At 40.1% G+C, this 26,526-nt stretch overlaps 2 protein-coding genes across 10 annotated transcripts in view; both read left to right on the forward strand.

The window, feature by feature from the left end:
• OSBPL8 (oxysterol binding protein like 8) overlaps positions 1 to 23,805 on the forward strand; it is an 85,440-nt gene extending 61,635 nt beyond the window's left edge. For all 9 annotated transcript variants that reach the window (XM_082280518.1, XM_082280517.1, XM_082280515.1 and 6 more), the window contains 16 exons: positions 3,058 to 3,142; positions 4,277 to 4,448; positions 8,133 to 8,367; positions 9,771 to 9,955; positions 10,653 to 10,734; positions 11,422 to 11,520; positions 11,965 to 12,061; positions 12,410 to 12,508; positions 14,018 to 14,115; positions 14,805 to 14,894; positions 15,464 to 15,600; positions 15,960 to 16,145; positions 18,483 to 18,570; positions 18,971 to 19,073; positions 19,630 to 19,735; positions 19,966 to 23,805. In XM_082280518.1, coding sequence (XP_082136644.1) covers positions 3,058 to 3,142; positions 4,277 to 4,448; positions 8,133 to 8,367; positions 9,771 to 9,955; positions 10,653 to 10,734; positions 11,422 to 11,520; positions 11,965 to 12,061; positions 12,410 to 12,508; positions 14,018 to 14,115; positions 14,805 to 14,894; positions 15,464 to 15,600; positions 15,960 to 16,145; positions 18,483 to 18,570; positions 18,971 to 19,073; positions 19,630 to 19,735; positions 19,966 to 20,101 — 1,998 coding nt within the window. In that variant the 3' untranslated portion in view covers positions 20,102 to 23,805. The remainder of the gene's footprint in view (positions 1 to 3,057; positions 3,143 to 4,276; positions 4,449 to 8,132; positions 8,368 to 9,770; positions 9,956 to 10,652; positions 10,735 to 11,421; positions 11,521 to 11,964; positions 12,062 to 12,409; positions 12,509 to 14,017; positions 14,116 to 14,804; positions 14,895 to 15,463; positions 15,601 to 15,959; positions 16,146 to 18,482; positions 18,571 to 18,970; positions 19,074 to 19,629; positions 19,736 to 19,965) is intronic.
• A 421-nt stretch (positions 23,806 to 24,226) lies between these two features.
• On the forward strand, positions 24,227 to 26,266 carry BBS10 (Bardet-Biedl syndrome 10; the record flags this gene model as incomplete). Its single annotated transcript, XM_082281050.1, has 2 exons — positions 24,227 to 24,408; positions 24,477 to 26,266. 2 exons carry the CDS (start codon positions 24,227 to 24,229, stop codon positions 26,236 to 26,238), a joined length of 1,944 nt encoding a protein of 647 aa, XP_082137176.1. The 3' UTR covers positions 26,239 to 26,266.
• Positions 26,267 to 26,526: the final 260 nt, after the last annotated feature.

The raw sequence follows: 26,526 nt of genomic DNA on the forward strand, positions 1-26,526 counted from the left end.
TTCTGAAATAACTTCTTGCTGTAGATGAAATTACTGTACAATATTAGGGCCCTTGTTATAATTAATTATACCCTCTGCAATATTCATCTTACAATCTCACAATCAGTAGCTATCTTATCTTCTAAATCTTAAATTGATATAGATGTACTGACACATCTGTAGAATATGCTGTATTAAATTTGTCATCCTTTTCCTAGGGAAGTCAGGCAGTATAATTCCTGATGCTTGGGGTCATCCTGAATTGTGATCATTTATCAGTGTTAATCTAAATTTGCCAAACTTAGATCAAATCACTTGTAGTTTCTTTTGAATAATTTATTATTGCTTAGGCAGACTTTTCAGTAATTAGTGGTGATCTCACATTTGCAGAACACAAACTTCATATCCTTTTCCAAATCTGTAGCGTTGGATGGTAATGTGCTTTATTTATGATATGTATACATACATTGCAAAGCGGTGGCCTGTCTGCAGAAGATCACAAATCAGTCTTATATTTCTTTATTGCTTGGCAATGAGAAATGGATTTGTTTGTTTTTTTAACTAGATATTTAGAATTTAGAGGACATGCCCTACCAGATTTTTACTTTTTTAAGGTAGGTCAAATTTTAAACCTGAACGAGTTGATATTGTCCATTCTAAATGTGCTGAGAGCTGGAGTGACGTTTGTTCATTTTGGTATGGCTATTTGCAGTTGAGAATTACTGGATTCCTTTAAATGAAAGGCTTTTAAGTTTGAAGCCCTGTTCTGCCTTGTTTACCAAGTCAATCATAATATCCTAGTTACAGATTTATTGTCGTGAGGCAAACTTGTGTAAATGTAATAGCAATTGACCGATCTAGAGTGGATTTAGCAGAAAGAACCTCAAGTCCAAGGCAAAATGAGCCTTGTTTGCAGTCCGTGCAGAAAGATAGCTTTGCAAAAAACATGTGTAGAGGTATAAGTACTGCCGGAGATTTTCTTGTTTGAACACACTTGCCATGGTGTGTCCTTCTGGCAGACTGCAAATTCTCTTCTTCAGTAGTTTGTGGCCAGTCACTTCACATGCTCCCTTAAGCCTGTTGCTGTGGTCTTTGATGTTCCTCCTGCACTCTGAGGTAGCTGATGCACTGTACCTTGTTTTGTCTTCCTTGTGTGCCTGGTCCTGATGCCATTTCAGTTTTCTGAAATTAATAACTGGAAAAGTTAATGCAAATAACTTTTTCTGAGTCAATTTACTCAGGGGTGACTGCTTATCAGTTTCCATTGTTGTCTTTGAAAGAATGTTCATGACATTTGAGTTTTATTGGCATGAATATTCTGTAAGAAGTAAACTTCAAAATTTTCTTAATCTAATGGAATTTTTGACTTGACCATTGGGTTGGAGTAGTTGTAGCATCATTCCATCAGGAATAGAGACAATCCAAATAAAGTCACCCAGCAAACAGAAACTAATTTGCCTCTTGTACAGATCACTAACTACTGGAAGTTGGTTTTGAAACCATAATGGGTGAAACCAAAGAAAAGTATCCAGTGCTGCTATAACAGTAACCAATTAGAGGAAATCAAGATCTATGAGCAGTTATATAAAATAAGTCAACTTACTTAAATATTTGCTAAAAATTACTCACTTGGTTTTAGTCAATATATTGTTAAAACAGGAAGTGTAACTTTCTTGCAGAAAAAATAGCAAAACCAGACACCAAAACCATACTGTGCCTCTAAATTGTAGTTGTTTGGTACAGAATAAGTAGCATACCCTGAAGTGGCCACAGTATAAACCCAGAGGGCAGATCTCATGAGCAGAAGTCTGCTTTTAGTCTGTGTCCTGTGACCCAAGTGTTTTCAAGGACTTCCGATGGTTGAGGCCTTTGCACAGTGCTGGTGCGCCCATGGTGCTGTGGTCCCCTCTGGGCAGCGCCCCAGCACCTCTCCCACCCCTGCCTGGTGTGGTGCCATGGTGCTCTCCCCTCCTCTGCTGAGACTGGGCTTCTTCCCTGCCTTCCCGCCCTTGGGGTGAGGAGTGATCGTGCTCTGGGGTTGTCCATCTTGGTTCTTGGTACCCCCTAACTCCTAATCCCAGTGTTGCTGCTTCACCAAAGGCTTTTTGTAGGCACAGCTTTCCTCTCTCTCAGGGGGAGGTGGAGGTTTGGAATCTTGTTTCTAACACGCAGTTGCTGTTACTCTATACTGACTCCTTGGGAGTTTCTGAACATCATTTACACCAGCTCTAGCTTGTCTGTATTGGTATTTAAGTGCCACCAAGACTACTCCTTTACCTGCTTCTCACCCTCAGAAACGTTCTGGCTGTTTCATTTGCTTGCTTCTAAAATTATCTGCCTTTACCTGCTTTTGCTCAAAACTTCTGCTGGCTTTCCAATTCCCTCTTCTAAGCCTTATACTGGCTTTCCATTAGGCTTCTCTGGGGGAAATCAGTAAAGATCAAAGTATGTTAACACATCAGTTAGGCAGGCTTAACCCAGCTTTCAGCGATAGCTTCACGTATGTTTAATACAGCCCTCTTTGCCTATCAATTGTCTTTAAGTTACCACAGGTAAACTTTTTTGGAAGGGAATTCAAAATGGTTATTTAAGATTTTATTCCAAAATGAAGGTTGACAGAAATGGAAAGGTCTTTTGGATTTTTTTTTTTAATGTGAAGCGCGAAAGACTTCATAGTGAAAATAAAAGTTTGGCCAAGTCTGATTTACACACCAAAAACCAAACCAACCAAAAAAAAAAAAAACCAAAAAAAACAAAACCCAAACAAAAACCAGCAAAAAAACCCCACTTAAACCAAAAACAAAACAAAACCACCAACTAAACAAAACTTTTTTTTTTAATCCCAAAGACCATTCTTTTTAAAAGTAGGCTTGAATTGGGTCCAATACTTAGAATGAAGTCTTTGAAGAAGAAATCCAGTGAAAGAGGGCTGTCCATCTTTCCATTCATGTCTTCATTAGATGTTGCTGAGTGACAGTAAATAGCCCTGCAGTGTGTCAGCTTCTTACTACATTGAATGATAAACTGTAAAAATGAATTAAAATATCTGATGCTGTTTCTTGTTTTGTGTATTTCAAGGGTCCTAAAGGTGAAGCAGTTGGTGCTATAACTCTGCCATTGCCCAGCAGTTACTTGATCATCCGAGCCGCTTCAGAATCAGATGGTAAATAGATATTTCATTGATTTTCAGCAGTGACAACAGTTAGTTATGAGAAAGAGATGGTTTCAGTTGTCTTATCATGTCTGTTACAGCACTTTGATTGCAGTTTAGTTGTTATTAAGGTTCTCCTTTAATTTAGAGCATTCAATTATGTTGGTACTTTTACATGGTTATTAAAGGATAATATTGACCTGAAGAAAATGTTACTGAACTCCTTGTAGTTGTCTTTTGTTGACTAGGTAGAGGAGGGGGAAAGGGTTATCTGTGATTTAGCTGTATTAATATATGTCTAAATATCAAGCTAGTGCCATTGTAAAGTACTAATACGGGTGTATTCTTATTAAAGCATTTCTGTGTTAAGTGCAGCAGTTGCACAGAGTTCTAGTAGTAAAGATTCCTTCAAAATATAGTTTTGTAACACCCTTCACTGGGAAGGTGGTGATCAGTGCAACTACCTTCTAAAGTTAAAATGTGAAAAAAAATTTAAGACTGTTGTGTAGCCTTTCTAGCAGGTGCTTTTCATCTACTGATAAATTAAGCATACCCCTGCAGTCTTTAAAAATAGGACTCTTTGCCTTTTATATTGAGAAATGGATTAGATAGATGGAAAAGAAGAAGTGGAAAGAATATACAAATTTGTTTAGTTACTTTTTGCCAAAGAAAATTAGAGTATCTGCTTTTTATCTTTTGAAATGTTATTTATATGCTATCATTATAGCTCTTTTTCCACACTGTTATCATATTGCTTGGGCAAATTTTGCCAAATGATGCAGTTACTTAGTCTTCAGAATTAGAGCAGGGCTGCAGGCAACTTTGGAGGCATTCCACAGTCAGGGCCTGGGTGGAACCAGAGTTGCATTAAGGAAGAAATGCTGGAATATGCTCTAACAAAACCATGATTTACCTTGCTTGTCCTGCCCTGAAGCATCCCTTGTACCAAAGCTGGGTATTTGTGCGTTGTTTTTACATCCCCACCAGATTGTAAAATCCAATGCATGTAATATGGAACTACTCTGAAGTGTGTCTTCAAAGGCAATGTGAGCAGGCCCAAAGGACTAATTTTCCCAGTTAGGAAACAGAAGTGGTATAATTCTGTTAAATCCTGTATTTTTAGTCTAATACTAAATTTGTCTTTAGGCAGGTGTTGGATGGATGCTTTGGAGCTGGCACTGAAATGTTCAAGTCTGCTTAAACGTACAATGATTAGGGAAGGTAAAGAACACGATTTGAACTCCTCAGCAGACAGTACTCATGTCTCTTTCTATGGCCTGCTTCGTGCTAACAACCTGCACAGTGGAGAAAACTTACCGTAAGTGAATTAATTGCTAAACCTGATAGCTTTTTTGGCAGAACCTTGTAGTGATAATTTCACCACAGGGAGGCTAAGGCTGCAGTTTATTTTGCTCCCAAGTTCTCTTTATATGCCTTATTTGCACTGTGTTTTATACTCTGCACATAAAATGAAAAAGTCTTTTATTAAGGGAAGTGGATCCAGAGGAAAGTTTGTCCCAAGGAAGTTGGAGTATCACATCAGTAAGTTTAAGTACTCAGTTAAACTGTTCAAAATAGAAAAAATTAAAATTTTAAGTTGATGTCTCTTGTTAGCTTCAGCGGAAAATCAGAAGCTTCGTACACATGACAAAAGTTGGTAGATGTGAATTTACATTGCTATTCTTTAGTTAAAGAAATGAATAATCCTTTATTTAAATGGTTTCAGCATGAATCATCGGATGAATAATAATTCAGTCACCTTATGATTAAATGCATAAAAGTTAAAATTGTCTGATATCACCTGCTGTCTAATGTGTGAGTGCCCTTGAGTTGCTCCCTGCTTATTTCAATAAATACTTTCAGCCAGGTTTTTGTGAGCATAAGCTTTTGTGGAAATAAATTATTGAGTGTAGTGAATGAATGATTGCAGTGGGTTGATTGTGGCTGATGCCAGGCAGCCACTAAAGCCTCTCTCTCATTACCCTGTGCAGCTGGATAGGGAGAGAAAATTTAACAAAGGGTTCATGAGTTGAGATAAGGACCAGGAGAGGTCACTCACTAAATACCATCATGGGCAAAACAGGCTTGAGTTAGAGATATTGATTGGATTTATTACTAACAAAATCAGAACAGAATAATGAGAAGTAAATTATGACCTTAAAAAACACCTCTGTCCCACCCCTCCCTCCTTCCCAGCTCTGCCTCCTTCCTCAGAGGCACAGGGAGACAGGGAATGGGGGTTTCCAGCTGCTACTCAGGGAGAGGAATCCACCATGGGGATCGCTCCCACAGGAGATAGTTCCCTGAACCCCAGCATGAGTCCATTGCACGGGCAACAGTTCTCCATGAACTGCTGCCACATGGGTCACTCTTGCACAGGGGGTGGCTCTTGAGGCACAGCCTGCTGCAGTGTGGGTCTCCCACAGGGTCACAAGTCCTACAAGGACACTGCTTCAGCGTGGGCTCCTCTCCCAAAAGTCTGCAGGCCCCTGCCAGGAGCCTGCTTCACCACAGGCCTCCCATGGTCTCACAGCCTCCTCTCAGGCATCCACCTCAGTAATCTTCCACCAGTTCAATATACTTTCAGGTGAAGATTTAGCTGTTCATTTGTCTTTTCTGGCTGGGCAGGAATTTTGTACTGCTGCTAAGAGTGTGCTGTCCCAGGGAGAGACCTGGACTGGGAGAAATGCAATTCTTTTTATGCAATACATAGATGGTCTGAGAAAAGCACAAAAAAGGCAAATTCTTGCCCCCTGCAACAACTCAAGGCCCTATCCAGATGACCAAGCTTGGTTCAGCTGCAGTTTTGCTCCTTCTTTTATCTCATAGAAACAATATGACTGCTGTGTACAATTCAGCTGGAGATCTGTACTCTGGAATAGCTGTTTTATATCAACTGCTGTCCCAGATTACAATCACAGCAATTAGCTACAGCTGTTAAGTCTAATTAAGACTAATGTGTTAATTAAGTAGATCTTTTGATATGGCATATTCTAAGAGTATTCAGTGTGCTTAACTGTCTAAGGAACAAAACTGGCAGATCTAGCTTTAATTGGGTTGAGAGAAAAGGGAGAAGAAAGGTGAAAGCAATTTTAGCTTCAGCTGAGAGAGAGCTTTTTTAAGTAGGTTAATAGCAAGAGAAGGTCCAAGGAAAACCTTGGACCAATACTTGTTGAAGATGGTCACCTGAAAAACAGGGATGAAGAAAAATCAGGCATGTTAAATGCTTTTTTTTTTTTTTTCCTTAGTCATTAATACTACTAGTAGACCTTGGGCTGCTTGATGCCCCTCAGTTGGAGGCCCATGAGTGCAGGATCAGTGACTTTCCATATGTGGACACTGAAATTGTGAGAGACCAGTTGTATCAGCTGAATGTTTTTAAGTCTGTGTTATCCAATGGGATTCATCACACAGCAGTGGAGGAGCTAGTGGATGTTATGGCAGGATACCTCTCAATTGTCTACCCTAGGGTCTGTGGAGTCTGAGGAGGTCTCCACTGACTGGAAACTAGCCAACAGTATTCAGATTTACAAGAAAGGCCTGAGGGAAGACCCAGGAGCCTATAGACCTGTGAGTCTAACCTCAGTGTGTGGAAAAACTATGGAGAAGATCATACTGTGTTCTACTGAAAGACATTTAAAGAACAATGAATCGCCAGGCACAGTCCATGGGGAGTCATGTTTAGCTAATATGATATCCTTCTATGATAAGGTCAGTTGCCTACTGGATGAAGATAAGGTGGTGGCTGTAGTTTTTCTGGATTTTAGTAAGGCTTTTGATATTGTCTCTCACAGGGTCATTCTGGACAAATTATTCAGCTGTGAGATGAGCTGGTCGCAGTGTGCTGGTTGAAGAACTGGGTGAATGGCAGGACTCAAAGGGATGTGGTGAATGGAGCCACATCTGGCTGGTGACACCAGCAGTATCCCTCGGGGCTCAGTCACGGGCCTGTTCTGTTCAGTGTTTTTATCAGTGATCTGGATGTAGGAGTTGAATGCACTCTTAGCAAGTTTGCTGTCAATACCAAACAGGGAGGTGCTGCTGACTCTCCAGGGATAAGAGGCCTTGCAGAGGGATCTGCATAAATTGGAGAGTTGGGCAATCATCAATGGCATGGTGAAGTCCAAACGCCTGATTCTGCACCTAGGGCAGGGTAATGCCAGGCACAAGAATAAATTGGGAGAAGAGTGGCTGGGGGGAGCAGCCTTGCCCTCACAGTGGCCTTAGGTGACTGTTGGGTGGAGGCGGGCACAGGGCTGGACAAGGGGCAGTGGAAAGGGGCCAGGGGCTGCTGTCTGACAGCAGGATCAACATGGATCAGCAGTGAGCCCTGGCAGCCAAGAGGGCAAACTCCATCCTGGGGTGCATCAAACAGACATTAACTAGCTGGTCAAGAGAGGTGATTATGCCACTGTATTCAACACTCGTGTGGCCTCACCTTGAGGGATGTGTGCAGTTCTGAGCCCCAAAATTTAAAAAGTTTATGAAGGTTCTTTACTATGTTCTGAGGATGAGCAACAAATCATGTTACAGGGCTGGAAGGCATGTCCTGTGAGGAGGGACTGAGAACTTTCAGTTTGTCTAGTTTTGAGAAAAGGAGGCTGAGGCAAACTTGTAGCTATCTTACAGCTTTCTGAGGAGGGCAACTGGAAAGGGAGGTGCTGAACTCTTCTCCCTGGTATGGAAGCATGGGAATGATTTAAAGTATCATCAGAAGAGGTTTAGACTGGACATTAGGGAGCATTTTTTTACCGAGAGTATGGTCAAGATACTGGAACAGGTTTCCTAGAGAGGTGGTTGGTGTCCCAGGCTCATCAGTCACTTGACAGTTCAGTGAGAAGAGTATGCATCCTATATGTTTCCAGCAAGGTTAGTTTGACATTTCTGCCACCTCAGGCTTCATACTGGCAATTTCAGTGTGTATTTTTATTAAGATCCTGGTTTGGAAACAACAAAATGATTGTGTAAAGTTAAAGATTCATTTAGCCTTTGTTTTTAATAGGTTAAACGACAGTGAAATTGAAAGGCATCACTTTAAAGATCAAGATACGTACTCTGACAAGTCCGATAAGGAAAATGACCATGACCATGAGGAATCTGATAACGATGGATTGGGGAAAAGTGAAGAAAGCGATAGTGACACATCGGAGCGACAGGATGATTCTTATGTCGATCCGGAACCAATTGATATCAAGGAAACTACTTATTTAGAACAGAGTCATGAAGAACTTGGGGAGGTAAAAGTGCTGTTGATGTACTGAGCAAGCAACTTCTCCAAATAGTAAGCTGATATTTTAAGGGTCAGACTACACTTGAAAGCTGATTTACAGGATTGGCTTTCGTATTTTCAGCAATAAAGTATAGAAAAGGTTCTGTTCGCCCATATTTTGCTCTGCTTTGGCACTCTTGTGCTAATGTATGAGATTTTAACAGATAATGAAATTACCTGGTGTATTGCTCAGACAGAAGGTACAGAAAGGGCCACCTGCAGCAGAAGTTCATAATGACTACTTTTGTTGTTCTTTTTTTGTTCTTTTGTTGTTACTTCTGTTTGGGTTTTATTAACTTAGTCCTGTTTTTTTTCTTCAAGTAAAAATCTTCAAGTTGAAGGTTTGAATGCAACCTGACACTTTTTTTTTTTTTTTCCTGCAAGAGAGAAGTTAAGCAGTTGTAGAATCTGCAGAATTTAGTGGAAGGCTTGCTGTGTTTCTGATGTCACCTTGCATTCTAACGATGCCCCAGAGTTGTTATTCCACTTCTGCAGATTGTTTTATGTATTTGCCTATACAGGCAAATATGACAGGGAATTGTAAACCAAAAAACTTGGTAACAGAAATCGAAATAAACCTTGTCACTAATCTCCTCTTTCTCCTTAAGAGAAATGACTATGCGATTTGGTTTTTTTTAATACTCGTGGAACTTGAGTATCTTATGCTTTAGTACTTTCTAGTACCATTTCTAGACAAAGCAGTATTTTAGGAGAAGCTGAGGAGTTTTAAGTGACAAATTTTTGAGTATGCATTTTAGAACTGTTCTGAAAAAAGAGATACCTTTCCTTGCTTTTCCTACAACCATTGCTCTTGATTTCAGAATCTATATGGGATAATATCTTCCCTCTTCCTGGGCAGAAAGGAGCATATTGGAGTGTGGCTGCTGGTTTTGCTCAGTTACCCTTAAGTCATGTTAATTTTTTAAGGAAAACCACTGATGCTGCTGACTGATCCAAGGCAGTGAAAAGCATAAATATGTCAGCTTTCATGGCTGGGAAAAGCTGGGAGAATGAACAGCCCTTTGGAGTACAAGCCCTGCATTTGAGAAGAGAGTAATGCACTTGGTGCCTAGGAAAGGACTAAGGGAGGATTTCTGAACAGCATTCTACCTCAAATTTTTCCAGCTTAGGAATGATGAAAACAAATGCAGTTTTTAATGCTGAATAGTATAACTATCATACTTCATTAAAGATGTATCATAAGTGTATTTATAGAAACTTGATCTAACTTCATAGTTGCTTCAGCATCTCGGAGTGCTTTATTTTAAGTATCCATTTCCCATTCTCACTGCAACCTTAGAATATTTGACCTGTCTTCTGGAGGATTGTTTCCTTTCTCCTTTCTGTAAGCAATTTTTTGGTTCATCCCAGGCAGGGGAGGCTGCTCAGACAGAAGAAGTGTCTGAAGAAAACAAAAGTTTGATCTGGACACTGTTGAAGCAAGTCCGGCCAGGAATGGACTTGTCCAAGGTTGTACTGCCTACATTTATTTTGGAACCTCGCTCTTTCCTGGACAAGCTGTCTGATTACTACTACCATGCAGACTTTCTGTCTGAGTAAGTCAATCCTATCTCGGGTTTTCATTCTTACAATTTTTAAAATTAAAGTTGGATAGCAGTGTCAGATACTGTCATTTTCTGAAAGCTAACTGCCTTGAGAGCTCATGTGGTACATCTTGAAGTCTGGCCCCTCATAGTAATTTAATAGCAATTGTGTTGCAGGCATTTCTGCTTTAGCTTCTGAAGACTGGTTGAAAGACTTCTGAAAATGAGTTTAATTTTTTTCTCTCAAAGACACATATTTAAAATGAGAAACCAATACTAGTTAATATTTTTTAATACAGTGTTAAGTTCTGTCCAGATTTATAGTTGTCTCCTCAAATGTAGCAAATAAAGACTGTAAATAGAAATATTATTCAGCTCAGAGCTCTGCATGTAAGTAGGCTGGTAGTAAAAAGATACTAAACTAGTAACCTGTAAATGGAAGAACCTGAGTGGGGATGGGACAGAATTTAATGTTACAAAGAACAGCCTCAAATATGGAAATACCATTTCTGGCATTTTTGTTTTACTTCAATTTTCAGACAATTATTTGAAAACTTTAAATTTTGTGAGATTGGGCTGAAAGTTTTACAGTACTGCAAATCACAAACTTGTTTTAGTCAGCTCATAGATTCAAGATATATCACAATAATTGATAGCATGTTATAAATGATGCAATACTGACACTTGATCTGTGTTCTCTGTTTCACAGAGCTGCTCTTGAAGAGAATGCTTACAACCGCATGAAAAAAGTAGTGAAGTGGTATTTGTCAGGATTCTACAAAAAGCCAAAGGTATACTTTCACATATTATTTTGTCTTTAGTCATTGTGTCTAGTTTGAGGGCTTAGGGACATGGTGGAGTAAGTTTTTCTTTTTAAATTATATTGTTATGCATTTTTTTTAAAAGCAAGGTAAAGTTTTCATTGCTTATACAAACACATCATGGAAATTTTTGGTCTCTAGCCATGCTTAAAATAGACTATATTCTGTTGCATTTGTCCCTTGGAGTAGAAATTGAACTAAGTATTTTTTTATAAAGTTGAGCCAGTTTTGTATTTGCTATTCTTCAGTGATAACAGTCTGAAATTGGAGGACTAACGTTTCCACCACTTCATTTAGCTTTGTGCTAAATACTCTTCATAGTCATGGTGTTGGGAAATAGTATCGACAGAAAGTACTTACTATCTAACTTCAGACAAAAGTTCTGTAATAATTCTGCAAAAAAACCTCCCTTGTATTCTGTGTCCTTACAAGTAGAATAGTTTAGTGGATATATTGAATGTATGATAATTTTCCTAGAACGAAGAGCAGAGTATTTGAGCGTAGTATTCAAATGATGAAATCAAGTACCATGTACTTTAGCATATATATTAGGATAATTTTTTCTCCTGTGTCTTATCTTCAGTGATAGACTGATAAAATGCTTTGTGACTTGTGTACATGCATGGTATGGTTACTCTCTATTCAACTTCTGTTTAGGGACTAAAAAAGCCGTACAATCCTATACTTGGAGAGACTTTCCGCTGCATGTGGATTCATCCAAGGACAAACAGCAAGACTTTTTATATTGCAGAACAGGTAGCTGCGATAACTAGAACAAATACTTTTAAGAAAAATCAATGTATTGTATATTTGTGCTAGTTAAATACTATTTCAGTTTCAGAAAATGTACTGAAATGTACGAATTGTATCCTAAAACCTCTCCTGGTGAGCATGGTTTTCTTACAGATGTCTCTTTTAAGTGTGTCTTCCTAAAGAAAGAGAGGGAGGAAGGTGTTTCCAATATTTCTGTTCCCTCTTCCTCTGGGACAAGTCACGTGCTGATTTTCTTAATTCTTGAAATTCAGTAGGTGATTGCTTGATCTTTATCTCTGAAGATTTTAGTCAAATTTCACATCTATTAACTGCATTCTAATATGTGCAGCCTGAATTTTGCATTGTCATTATCAGCTTAAGGCTTATACTATATTTATTGTATCGCTTGTTTTTGTTTTTCTCAAGTATGTGGTTTTTTTCCAACAGGTATCACATCATCCTCCAATATCTGCCTTCTATGTTAGCAACCGCAAGGATGGTTTTTGCCTTAGTGGTAGCATTCTGGCCAAATCAAAATTCTATGGTAAATAATGGGGTTTTTTTGGTTGTATGTTTATTGAGGGATGTAAAATTGGTGCACGTGAGCTGTGGTTTTTGGGTGAAAGAAGGCTGTTAGAAGAGTCAGTGTTTTGGTTGTTGTACTGTCTTGTCCTTACAAAGTTTTTGCTACTGGTCTTCAGAATTTTAGTTTTTATTTTTGGAGTATTTTACTTTTTAATCAGAGACACTGTGTATTATAGTGGCTTCACTAGACATGATAGGTTGCAGTGCTAAATATATTGATGTTCTTAATTGTATTGCTTAGTTATTAGGGAATGTTGACTGTTGTCTTGCAGGATGAGAAATGTGACAGTCTGTCTTTGAATTTCAGGGAATTCATTATCTGCCATACTGGACGGAGAAGGACGGCTAACGTTTCTAAATAGGGGAGAAGATTATGTAATGACAATGCCATATGCCCATTGTAAAGGTAGTGGGGTTTTTTCGTTCTCTAGATGGCAAAGTTATGAGAAAAGAAGTTTGTTATTCTAAATAGTTAATTATTCTAAATAATGTACTGTGTTGGATTCAAACTTGTCAGCTGAGAAGAGTGTTCTTAATATTGGCAACAGTGGTGGCTGTAGGCTTCCACATATTTTATCAGGAGAAAAATACATGTGTTGTTTAAGCCATGTTTTAATTTTTGACACAGAGAAAGATTTATTTTTTTTTTTCATAAATAGTAAGAGATAGTAAGAGTGTGTGTGTATATATATATTTATATAGTAATCTGTCACTACATTACATTAATTTACTGTTTGAGTTGCCTTTTTTTAGAGAAGCTTTGAGCTTTTCCAATATTTTCCTCTTGTAAACATCAAAGGCAATGTAGTATCTATTCCATAGTGTGATTTGATTGTAAATCATGAACATTTGTCTTTAGTTTCACTATGGGAAACGGGTCAGTGCTTTGTAAAGCTTTCTGGAAGGTCGGTAATAGCACAAAATAGATTTCAGAATTGCTCATTTTTAAGCTGTAGCTTATTCAGTATTGTCTACCCCTGTACTCCAGAATGCCCTTTCAGAATAGCTAGAATTCTCTTTCAGAAGCCTGACTGTAAAGTTACCAAATATAATACTTTCTTCCTTTGAGATATATGAAGATCAATTAGCAGAAATAGGTAATCTGAGTTTGGATTTTTCTCTTTCCATTGTTTTTTAATGTTTTTAATATTGTGTTGTATTTTTTTTTATACCTTTGATGGCAAAAATAATACTTAACAATTAAAGCACATAACATATACACATACATTCAAGTCAAACAGGAAGAAGAATTAGTGTTACTAATAAAGCTGATAGGGAGAAAGGTAGAAGGATATGCAGGGAAGGCATATTTGCACATGCATCCAGTGTATGTAAAATATATTCAATGATTCAAACACTGCATTGCAGGGGGAAATAGTAATCATGGGAAAGCAAGCGTACTCAGCACTGTCACCCTTGTACTTTCAAAAGTCTTTAGGGAGTGATCAGAGTTGTCATACATTGGTTGTCCATGAGTGTCTTCACCTGTGGCCTGACTGTACATACTGCTTCTTTTTGAGTGAAGTTTTTCTTTGCTGTCTTTGTCATAGATTATTTTCTTGTCTTAACCTCAGAAGCTTCCCTCCTCCAGTCATCTCCAATAAGACTAAACATCACCCTTGCTAGAGCCGGCAGCTTACGCTGCCAAAGATACGTCTTCATAAACTGTTTTTCTGCTTATCTGTAATTCCTTTGGATCTTTTTGTTTCTGTTTGGGTTTTCTTATTTGGCAGAAAGATCGTGATTATCATTAGGAAAGGCCATCTGAAAATACAATTTTTCCTCTGGCTTAAGCATGTTTACTCTAGGAATTGTACCCAAGTAACTTAGAGGTTTTGTTTAGTTAAAAATACTCATTTTAGCTGGTTTTTTTTGTTCTTGTTTTTTTTGTTTTGTTTTGTTTTTTCTCTTGCAGGAATTCTTTATGGAACAATGACCTTAGAGCTTGGAGGAACAGTCAACATCACCTGTGAGAAAACTGGCTACAGCGCAACAATTGAATTCAAACTCAAGGTTAGTAAGTGCTGTGAGTGGGCGCAAGAAGCAGAATGAACATCATGTCCACTCACATAAGCTAAACAAAGGTTTCTAAACTACTTCTAGATGGCTTCTGAAAATTGCATTTGCCATCTTTGAGGCGGAAACTGATTTAAAGCTGAAAAAACAGTTTTCAAGAAGTGTGCATGTGGAGAGGGAAACTGCATTCAGTTGAAATTATAGGGGAAACATAAAAGTTGGGAGGCTGTGTTAACTGACAATTTGCCTTGTCAGTCCACAAGATACATGTGCAGCCTATGAGAAGGCCAGAGAAAATCCCTGGCAATCATTGTTGTTGTTTCTACAAAAGATAATCTCTAGTAACAAATGGTCCTTGGCAAAGCTGTGAAATTAGTGCTGCAAACGACTGTGTCCTTTGGGATATCATTGTGTCACTGTTTTCTGCATTATTTTCTGCTTTCTTTCCACATTTCTTAGACAGTACTTATACTCAGCGAATCTTTTAAGAAGAAGGGAAAAAGAAACTACTTACTCTGGTTTTATACTTCTTTTGGGGATTGAATAGGCAGAAGATACAATATTAAAGCTATGCGGGCTGTTTACAGCACATTTCACAAATTCACATTTTCCCGTAATATTAAACATATGAACAAAAATCATATGTTACTCAAGTAAACATGAAACCATTTCTTTTTGTTTTGCAGCCTTTTTTGGGTAACAATGACAGTGTTAACCAAATATCAGGGAAAATTAAGCTTGGCAAAGAAGTTCTGGCTATTTTAGAGGGTCACTGGGTAAGTAGTGAGTGATGCTCTTTTATAAATGCTGGCTGATGGTTGAGACAGGTTAAAATAGCACTTAAATACAAAAAAGACTCATGTTTACAAAAAAGTTAAGTACTGCTTTTGTAGAAAGTATTCAAGAAAGTATAGAATCAACATTGTTCTATTTGCAGCTGTTAAAAGGTGGAAAAATGCACATTTAAGTAGTTTAGGAAGAAAATGAAATGTTGCTTTACAATGAAGCTTGCAAAATATTTTGGTATATGCATTAATTCAATGAAGAATTGTTATGGCACCAGCATGAAATATTTAAGGTTGTTTCAGTTCTGGTGAGGTGACATGGCATCCCTTGGTTTTAGGTGTGGTAATGATTCCATCGCATCACTGTTCCAAGCTAGAACCTAGCACAGAGGGCAGAAATTGAATTTTGAAGTTAGCATATCTAATTATTCTTAACTGCATGCATTCAAAAGAAAATAAATTCTTATTACAAAAAAAAAAGGCAATTATTCCTTGCTTTTTTGTTATTTTGGCCCTCTCTGAGATAATTACAATTAAAGTAACAATCATATCTGTTACAGGACAGTGAAGTTACTATTAGTGACAAGAAGACAGGTGTTTCAGAGACATTCTGGAACCCAACATCTGATATGAAGCAGCGTAGGTTACCTAGATACACTGTGAAGTTTGAAGAGCAAGATGACTTTGAGTCAGAGAAGTAAGTTCACTTTAGAACCATGTATTTATTTTGCCAAAATAAAACTCATAGTCTTCTCCAAATTATAAGCAAATTATCATTACTTTCCCATGTTTGGTGATACTAGCCTTTGATGATAAAAGAAAGTAAGACTGTTAAATATAAGATCATTATTTATAAACCTTACAATCATGGAAATCTTGATAGAAATGTAGATAAAACATCTATTAAAAATGGTAATATTCTCTTTGGTGGGTGATGATAATATTCTCTTTGGAGGGTGGTCCATTTACTTAGCCTGTAATTGAGGAAATTGTTTGCAATTATTTCTGTCAACCAGATTGTGACTCTGGTGACTCTGTATGTTGTTCATTTGTCAGGCTTTGGCAACAAGTGACAAAAGCAATAAATAATAAAGACCAAACAGAAGCTACTCATGAGAAATACATTCTGGAAGAAGCTCAGAGAAAGAGTGCCAAAGAGAGGAAACTTAAGGGTGAAGAGTGGACATGCAAGCTGTTTGATCAGGATTCAGTCACAGGAGAATGGCACTACAAATATGCTGAGTGAGTCCTGGAGTGCTTGGTAATGTTGCTGAGCCACTTCCTGTGGTTTCAGGAGCAAAAGAACTGAGACACAGAACTTATTTATGTATAATGACATAGCTGTGCTATGTTCTAGATTTTTTTGTGGCATGGCACTTTGGGGTGCACTGTCCTCCCTTTTTCCCCCCTTAGACTGACCAGAACAGCTACACAGATTTCCCAGACTGGAAAATATGGTACCTATGGGCATACCAGCTGGAAATCAGAAAATCTCGTACCTGAAAATCAGAGAAACCTGTGCTTAGTTGGATTGAGCTATTTAATTTGTTACATATTAGAATAACTCTGAGAATAGCAGGTTTACAGCAATAGTTAATGCTGGGACCAGTGGTTCTGCCTGGCAGTCAAATATGCCCTGCACATGAGTGTGTGTGAATCAATTTGTGTGATGCTCTAGGTCAGAAGATGAAGATGTAGCTGTCTCCCTGATTGCTGGAGGGATGCATTCTGTGTCCTCACCAATGTTGCAAAAGTCCATTTGAAGCTGAGCCCTTTACTAGTGACGGTTTTCACAGAGCACCCAAGTTCTGCTGATTTTTTTTTTTTTCAGTACCCAACATGCTTCTGTATTGTAGGGATTGTAAAAGTAAAATAGCCAAAGATGATACACACAGAGTTAAGTAACTTTGGAGCCACGAATGCTGTAAGTATATTCCCATGGCTAAACCTGGGAGGCCTTTACTTTTCTGTACAGGAATGGCAATACTGAGGTCATGGCCTAAGGGTATGTACAGGGAAGAGTATGAGATTCCTGAGTACTCTACATGTCTCCAGCAAATTTGCAACTTGGAGGTTTCGTGGAACCAAACAAGGAATCTGTGTATATATCAACTCTCAGTAAATTTATTTTCCATGAATTTCATTGGTTTCCTATTAAGTTTGTGCAGACCTTCACCTCCGAAAACATCCTGCAGCAGGGAAATTCCCCAACTAGACTAAATGCTCTGTGAAGCACCCTGTCTTGGTTTGAACCTTCTAGTGCTGTTGATGCCTCTTCCTGCTGGAAGAGTTACGAACGGTCCAGCTGAATTGACTGCCCATACTCTTGAACCCTGTGTAAAACCATTAGGAAAAGGACAGTACTTGCAATCTGTTAGACTGTCCTCTGCAGCTTTAAGACCTATCTTGTTAATCTGCATTATTTCTGGTGTCCTTGAGGCCTTGTGGTTCAAGGATGTGCCGCAGAAATTTTGCTATGTGCTAGAAAGCAGTCTGCACTGTCAGCATTGCCTGGAAGAAGCCTCTCTCTCCTTTTAAGCATATAATGCTGGCTCGCCACCTGCTCCATGTAGAGAGCAGCCTTCTGCACTTACTGTGAAAGATGTGTGCAGTGAGCTGGAGCATTTGTTAAGGTATCTGGATTATGGATTTAGGCATCTGGATTACAAATACAGAAGAGAGCAATGTCTAGTTCTTAACCCAGTTGCCTCAGATGACATTTAATTCAAGTCAGGTTAAGCTAAGATATAAGTGCAGGTCCATGTTCACAACATCTGAAACAGCTACAACTATTTAAAAGGCATACAGAAGGACACGAAAGGAAATCCATGCTTAATCTACTCTCACTAAAGCTATGTGTCAGAACATCCTTCCTGCAGCTCACTTGCAGTTTCTGTCCTGAAAAGCCTGTGATCAGCGGAGATGTTGGTATTTGCCTTTGGCTGCTTGTTGTTCTCTAATGAGCTATGTCTCTCATGCTGTTGTGGTTTTTTATAAATTCTGTATTAGGCTGTAATTGGAAAAGCACTCTTAAAAAATCAGAACAAGAAAACTGCATATCTCATTAGTGTCTCATGACACTAGTCTTGATTACCATTAGCCACTAAGGGATGGAAGCAGGTTTGAGGTAATTGATTCTTAAACTCGCCTTCCTAGGCATTTTTTAAAAGGAAAAAAAAAAGAAAACTCAACAGAAAGCAGTTAAATATTTTTAAATTTGTCTAATTTCCCAGTAGTTCTAAAATAATAACTGTATCTGAAGCAGGACATCTCTCCATGTTTGCAAATACATATGATCGGCAAAAAAAGATACATAATGATATTGGTTAATATAATAGTTTATACTCTGCCAGCTGGCTGGGGGTTTGATCTGGACATGAAGTTCATTTTTTGGCCCTATTTTAGCCATTTATTGGCCCTTCAGGTTAAGACTGGACCATAGGTAGAAGATAAGATCCTAACACCATGTCTGATTTCTATATAGGGAGATTTTTTGCCTCTTCATACTGAGTAGTTTCTGAGCAAGGAAATATTTCTTATTTAAATTGCTGTAGTGTTAATAATATTCTCTTTGTCTAGTACCAGACCATGGGACCCTTTGAATGATATGATCCAGTTTGAAAAAGATGGCACAATCCAAACAAAAGTTCGGCATCGGACGCCAATGGTATGTTCCAGTTCTGACAGCACATGCAAGATACAGGAACTTGTATATGTTGCCCATTATGTGTATAAAGATCATCAGAGCATTGGGATTAATTGGAAATGCTATTATCCTACAAAAATGTTGTTTACACAGTCCAAACAATGTCTTTCACTTCTGTGTTGCATCCTAAGTGGTAAAAATTACTTGATTGGATACGAAAATAAAATACGCAAACTTGAGCTCAGCAGTTCAATGTGTATTTTCCTTAAATGGGAAGATGCACAAAATTCAGACTGCTAATACATCAAAAATTTTAACTTGGACTTCTATTAGATATTGTGCTTTTAACTGTCACTGTTGGAATGTGCTGCTTTGCTAGAGTTCTGGTTCTCTGGAAATAACATAAATTTATCAATTTTAGGTTACTGTTCCAAAAATCAAACGAAAGCCAGCCAGTCAGAAGAAAGGAGAGTGTGGTTTCTCATCCCCAGAGCCTGATAACCAGGATTCCTCTGGGAGTGAAGGTATGAGAAGACACATTTACATACAGAAATAATAAATTTATTTGACATCTGAAGAGTTCAGTGTCATGCATACTCATCTTAATGTTTTTACTATGCTTTAGTTTTATCCAACATGAAGCACATTCTGGAAAACAAAAGGAGCAGAATGGCTCATGTTTTTAATTGCAGATTTTCTAGTCTTTTTAAATGCAGTGTAGGCTTAAGTGCTGCACATATTTAGTACCTAGGGAAAAAGAATAGTGTTCGTAAACTCTTTCCTTTCTTAAAAGATTAATTGTTTTAATTTGTAGATTAGTATGTGGCTAGAGGGTAGATTTTTGTTGTTGATAATGTTTGCAGAAGCTAAACAATATGGCAAGTGTTTAAAAGACATTTCAAGCACTTAAGTTGCTGTCCTTCTGTGGTATAGGTGACTCTGAAATTAAGTTTTCAATAGAAGCTAGCCAGAAAACTTTCTTCTCATTTTTACAACAGGCTTAGTTTGTCATTCATACTTTGTTCCTTTTATGGCAGCAGTGACTTCAGTCAATTACATCTGACTTTTGTATCCTTCTAGCACAACTTCTGAAGCATAATACAAGAATAAGGAAAAAAGGGGCAGACCTTGGTGAACTGCAGAGTGCCATTGAGTCTATAAAGGAAACACAGGAAGACATTAAGAGGTAGTACTACTTAAAAACTAATTAAAATGGTTTATAGAATAGTAATTTCACAGCTTTTTTTTTTTCCCCATTAGAGGCTGGTATGTATCTTTACTCTTCTCTAATGTTGACTGCTCATTGATGTTTCATAGTTTTCCTCTAAAGCTGCCTTCTGTAGGGAGCCCTAACATAGTAGAAAATGTCTAATTGTCTAGTTTGTAACTTACAGGATATTGTTTTCTATCTTACAGGGAGATCATGGCACTACGAAATAGAGTCACTTCTAATTCATCACCCTGGGACTACCATTCCTTGCAGTTTAAGCACTGTGTCTTCATTATACTCATGGTTCTGCTACAGCTTATCATTAATTTCTTGTTCAAATAAGAAGTATGAACAAGGGCCTTCTTGAACTGGAATGATCGAACTGTTACTGGGGACCATATTTTAAGCTGGACTTCAAATGATGCAATATTATGTAAAAGAACTGTGTAGCAACAACTTACAGAACTTTGCCTCAGCGTTCATGGTTCAGAATCATACTTCTGTCTACCCAGTTGCAGTAAGAATTGTGTAAGTGCCAGTACACTCTTTTGCCTGGTGTGTGCCTCTGTCTCGCAGTCATACGACATCAGCCTTGTGTTTATATTGCGTCATACGCTGTACTGATGAATCTTCACCACGGAATAGATCAAGTTAAATACTCAGAGGTCAGACTCTGTAGGTAGGATGGGATTCCTGTTATGGTAGAATGATAAACAGGCATACTCCATTATATATAAACCTAGCATTTTTGTAACAAAGGAACTTTTGAAGTAGTCAGCAGCTTTTGTAAATGGCATTGGGTGTTTGGAAGTAAACTTTTGCTTAAGGTCAAACAAATACATTATTATACAAAAGATTGTGAGTATTAGGAAATGGCAAGTAAAAAGCTAAAGTCTTTGGGAAATCTGCGACATAATGTCCGTGATTTGTTTTGGAAGTATGAGGTTTTTATCCTGAATTACTAAAGGCTTGTAAGCCAGCTGTTTTATAGTTTAAAAAATTCAGATTCGTCATAAAAACATTCCTGCATCTATTGTACAAAGCACATTTTTAACAGTACAGCACCGAGGGAGGTACTGTCTTGGTCTGCTCTCTCTCATGATTTGCAAGTATCAAGGATTTCTGGTATGTTTGTAAGTCTTCAAAAGTCTACAGCTTCGAATTTACATTTGTGTATGGCCACGTCACAGTAAGCAGACAGACTGCTGATGCCAGGACTCATGGTTATTTTTGAAACAAAATGTGAAGATGAAGAGGTATGCTTAGTGTGTAGCTTGAGCTGAATCTCCAAAAGGCAAGGTAGAATAGGATTTGGGCAATGTCATGCGTACACTTGCAAATGAAAATGTATGTGTTTACACAGGGAAAGCTCAGAAATTTTGTGATGGCTAACATCATATATCTCAAAACAAATGAGAGGAAAATCCAAGTGTTTGTGAAATCCTTCCTTACTGCAAGTGTATACTACCTACCAGAATACATGGATGCACCTTTTTAGTATGCTGTAGCCATACAAATTCATGCGAAGCTTAAGTTTCAATTCAAAACCAGGGTTTCTAACATTTTTTATTTGAAGAAACATAGGCATGTATAGAATTTGTAAAATTCCAGCAAAAAATGTAGTGCCGGTGTTTATCTGGTGAGTTCCCTGTGCCAGTCAAGCATACCAAGGCAAAAAGGGGCTGTAGAATTGTATTTTCAGTACCCCAGGCGAGACAACAGGACACAATGTGAAGGACAGCCAAGTTCGTTTTCAGAGGATCAAATCCATCCTGGGCAGTGGAACAGTTCAAAAGTCATGCTTAACTTTTTGCCATGGCCACGTTTTATCCCTCTGCCTTGGACAGCCTACCTGACTCTCCAGGTGATCTGCCTTTCTGTTCTGCATCAGTCTCACTAGTATTTAGTGAAAATACTGTTTACTCGTTTATCTATCCAGCTTCCACACACCTCCCCTTCTCTTTTACCTTTCCTCTTCCTTGGGCCTCAGCTGCATAAAAGTTAATTGTGTAAGCAGTGAACTGCAGCATATTTATTACAGCTTCACATTAGCATGGTTTGGTCTTGAATAATTTTTCTGGAACATGGTATATTAGCCAGATCTTGTAGCTATGGGCAAGACCAAACCTGGTTGGACTTCTATTAAATCTACATCTCATAAGGTAAAATTTGTGAACGTAGAAAATTCCTTCATAAACAACAACAAAAAATGATTACAAATGCCTCAGTCTCTAAATGGAAACTGAAGTTGTCATCCATGCATGAAATGGCATTAAGAAAGCAGAGTATTGTGACATTGACTTAGTGTTCTCAGCCTGGAATTTGGCCATTCATTATTGCATTCAGATGGCAAAGCTTCCCTTGTCTTAAGATCCATTACAAGCCTTTAAACATATTCTAAACATGAGAATAATCCAATGAGTGAGATTTGGGCAATAACTTCAATCCCCTAAAATAATACTCTGCTAAATTTGCGGTGCTGAAACTCTTGACTGATAGTTACAAGCTCTTATCTCCCTTGTAAATAGAAGTGTCCTTCTGCCTTTTCAGGCTGATTTTTAAAATCACTTCTATTCAAGAGCAGTGAATAACACAGTCTGCGTGCATTTTTACATGAACTGCATGGTAGTGACTGGATTTGACCCAGCCAGTTGGCTGGCAGCTTGGTGTTAGACATTGTCAGACTAAAAAGATGCTCTACAGCTGAAGTTCATGCTCAGCTCAAGGCAGGTAAAAGACTTGAACAGAGCGAAACAAAATCCTTATGCTTGTTTTCCTTTTCAACTTATTTTTTAGAGTTGAATTCTGTTGAAAAAGTGTTTTTAGTGATGATCTGGAAAGGTAAAGAGTATGTGATGAAACGTTTTGAAAAGTAAAATTGCAGACTTCTGTGAGACTGTATGATAAATTCTGAAAAGTACAGTGAAAACCTAGTAATTCTTATTTTGCTGGGTTTTGTATGATGTTCCCTCATTTGAATAGAACAAAGTAACTTCTTCCCTAATTTTTACTGTACAGTTGGTCACAGATGTGTATGGATCATTTTCTTTAGTGCGTCACCATTGTCCTCTTTAGCCATGATGTACAGCAGATCTTGACTTACTACCTGCTTAAGACTGAGCTCTGCACATATATAAAAATTGATTGTACAGTTTGCAGATGTTTGAGGGCTGTGGTCTTCTACTAATTTTTAAAGTTTATAACAGCACGTTTTCACATTTGATTTCCAAGTCCTGTTTTGTTTGGGTTTTTTTTCTTGTACAGGAAATATCTGCAGAATTTATTGCCATGTGGTTTTGTTGGGTTGGTTTGTTTGTTTTCAGATGCACTCTATGCCTTTAAGTTGCCATTTAGGTACAGGTTGCCTGATTGGGTACAGATGACCTAAGATAAGAAAAAGTAAATATGCCACGTGAAATGCAACAAGTATCATTTTCAACACTAGATGATGTTTCTTGAATTTCACCTGTTGATTCCTTTTAAATAGTTGATATTACTTGATGAGGGCATATAGCCCGGTTGTCATGTCCTTCCTTCCCCTTGTGAAATTTCACAAATTCTTTGAAAGGTTATCCTGTAAAATGTAATGGTTGTGGTTTCTTCTTTTTTGTTGTTTGCTGTCCTTCTGTGCCTTTGGCAATTTTTTTTTTTTTTGCTAGACTTGTGTTCATGAAACAGATTTGTAATTCTTGTTTCTTGAAGGCTGTTATTTTTGGCTATTACCATTGTTTGTGTAAATAATGTGTAACAAAAATCCTGTACATCCCTTAAGTTTTAATTATTTTCATTTCAAGAGTACCCGCAAATCACAGCACATTTAGCAGATATCCGAGTATTGTAAACAGTGCCTTCTTGATGGGTTTCTATGCTGTTCTGAGACATGTAAAGATTTGTCAAATTTGTGCCATATGTAATATCAGACCTTTTGTGAGGGCTGTTGTATTTGAGAACTGATGTTCCTGCTTAGTCAGATTGGGGGGAGGGGGGGGAGAAATCAGCTCTTTCTGGCTGGTGCGCCGAGAGTGGAGGATTTTGGATGTTGACAGTGAAGCTGCACTACGTTGTGGTAATACAGAAATAGTTCGAACGTCAGGGCGCGATTATTTGGGCTTTCTCTCTAACTTTTTCTCCTTTATGCCCTACCCTGGCCTTTCGCTCTGCCAAGCGGGAAAATCAGCCCTCAGGACACAGCGCCCGCTTTCCCGTCCCGTGTGTCCCGCCCTGTCCGACACCCGGGATCACCGCTTTGTGGGAGGGATCTGAACTGTTACGGGCCGCCTCCAATAAAGATGTGTCGCACCTCCGCGTCTCTGGGCTCTGTGCACCGCTCCCCGGCCCCGCTCCCCCTCCTGCTCCTCGGTCGCCGCAGCCCGGCTCCCGCTCCCCGCGTCCCCCCGCCCCTCAGCCGCTGGCCGGGCGCGGCCGTGACGCGCGGCGGGCGGAAGGGGCGGCCCGGGCGCGGCGGCCATGGCGGCGGCCGGGCTGGAGCCGCTGTGCCAGGAGGCGGCGGCGCTGGCGGGCGCGGTGCGCGGCGCCCTGGGGCCGCGGGGCGGGCGGGCGCTGCTGCTGCGGCCCTCGGGTGAGGTGATGCCGACGCGGGACGGGCGGCGGCTGCTGGAGGCGCTGAGCCTGGAGCCGCCCGCGGCCAGGTACCGCGGCGGGGGGGCCGGGCGGGGCTGCTGGGGGCGGCTCCCTAACGCTGCCCGTGTGCCCGCAGGGTGATGGCGGCCCGCGCCTGCAGCCACCGCGCCGCGACGGGGGACGGCGCCAAGAGCTTCGTGGTGCTGCTGGCGGCCGTGCTGGGCGGGCTCCGGGCGGCGGGGGGCGGCGCCGGGCTGCGGCGGGCGCTGCGGGACTTCGAGGGGCAAGTGCTGGAGCGGGCGGCGGCGCGGGGCCTGCGGCGGCACCTGCGGCCGGCGCCGCCCGAGCAGCTGGAGGCGCTGCTGGAGCCGTACCTGGCCGGCCGGCTGGGCCCCGGCGAGCGGCAGCGCCTGGCGCGGCTCTGCGCCGAGCTGTGCCGCCGCTGCGCCCCGACCGCCGCCGCCCGCCCGCAGGCGCTGCGGCTCCTCGGCCGGCGGTTCCCGGAGCTGCACGCCACCGTGCCCGGCCTGCCCCTGGCGAGCTCCAGGGTCCTGTCCGGCATCGTCCTCCGCAGGGACTTCGCTGCTTACTGCCCGGCGGACGGGGAGCTGCGGGCCCTGCTCGTCACCGAGCCGCTGCGGCCCGCCCTGACGGCTCCCGGCGTCGAGTTTGTTGTAGACTCTGAGGGTCAGTATCAGGCTTCCCTGCGCTGGGTCACTAGGAGGACAGAAGCCTTAATGAAACGCTTGCAGAGCAACAACGTTAAGCTTTTACTGTCGAGTGCGAAGCAAGAAGAAGTAGTTATCTACTATGCCAAATTATATGGTGTGTCTGTGGTAGAGTGTTTATCGTCGGAAGAAATGGCCCTTATCAGTGAAATCACCGGCGTCTCCCCTTACGCATCTTTCGGTGATAACATGGACAGAGAAATAACCGAAACTGCTGTGGTAACGTTTTGCCTGCCCTTGCTGCTTATCTCCAAGAGATGTGTCCACATTGGCTTCAGCAGTGTGTGCGCCTTCCAGCCCCATTGCCTGATCCTTTGTGGGCCGGTCGATGGCGTTAATGAGCAGCATGCTGCTGCTTTACAGGAGGCGTTCACAATGCTGCAGCAGGTGTTTAAAACAGGTGATCAGAGAGAGGAATGGAAAGCGGAAGGTGAAAGCCAGAGTGAAGCCTCAGATGTTTGCACTTGGCATTTTTCAGCTGCTCAGAAACAACTGGTAACAGAAAATACTTGTAATAGTAACCAGGTTTCTGAATGTCAGCTGAAAGCACTTAGTGATGAAACAGAGACAAAAATTTTAGACCCTCATAAAAGTGATCTGCTGGTCCACAATCAAAAGAACCACAGCACTGCTGTGCTAGTGGCACATAACACCGATATAGTCACTGTGTCTGAGTGCCTGCATGGTGGCAAAGGTCTAGAAAAAACATGTTGCCATATCATTCCATTTAAAGAGGAGGAGAGTTGTGTAGGTACTGCACAGGATTACTCCAACTCCCTCATAGAAGCGGGACCAGTTTTGCCAGTAGGAGGTTACTTTGAAATCCTGTTACATTATTATATTCAGGACTATGCAAAACAGTGTCAGCAGTCAGAGGTAACTGTTGTGTCTAACGTGGTTGCTGATGCTTTGCTAAGTATTCCCAAGGCCTTGTACAGGAGGGCAGAACGAGATGGCTTTACCAAATTCTATCTTGAAGCCATTAATTCGCTCCGAAAAAATCAGCCACTGCCTGTAAATAGTGAAGGCTTAGAGTCAGTGTATTGCAAATACCAGTTAGTCATTTCAGTTCTTCATTGTGTTACAGAGCTTCTCTCTGTAGACTTAATAATCGGTATTAGGCGGCCGCTCCAAAGAATTGAGGATCGTGACTCAGAAAATGACTTTTGAAATAGTTAATAAAGACTGATTTTGGTTATGTGTTGTTTTCTTGTGTCTTCTTGTCAAATGGACATGTCTCAAAATTCAATGCTAGAGAGTAAAAGATGTCTTTTAGACCTAATGTGCTTCTTCTCTTAGAAGAAAAAGGCTAACCAGCTGAGACTGTGGAAAACTGGGTTGTAAACAACATGAACTTGACATTTTGAGCATGAAAGTGTAGCTGATTTCCACTGCAGAAGATGTGCATTGCAGTCTTGTCTCGGTTTTGAAAGACAGGTGTCTGCTAAGGAAGGCAGA

The sequence above is a fragment of the Coloeus monedula genome, assembly GCF_965178545.1.
Source record: "Coloeus monedula genome assembly, chromosome: 4".
In the NCBI taxonomy this organism is placed as follows: domain Eukaryota; kingdom Metazoa; phylum Chordata; class Aves; order Passeriformes; family Corvidae; genus Coloeus; species Coloeus monedula.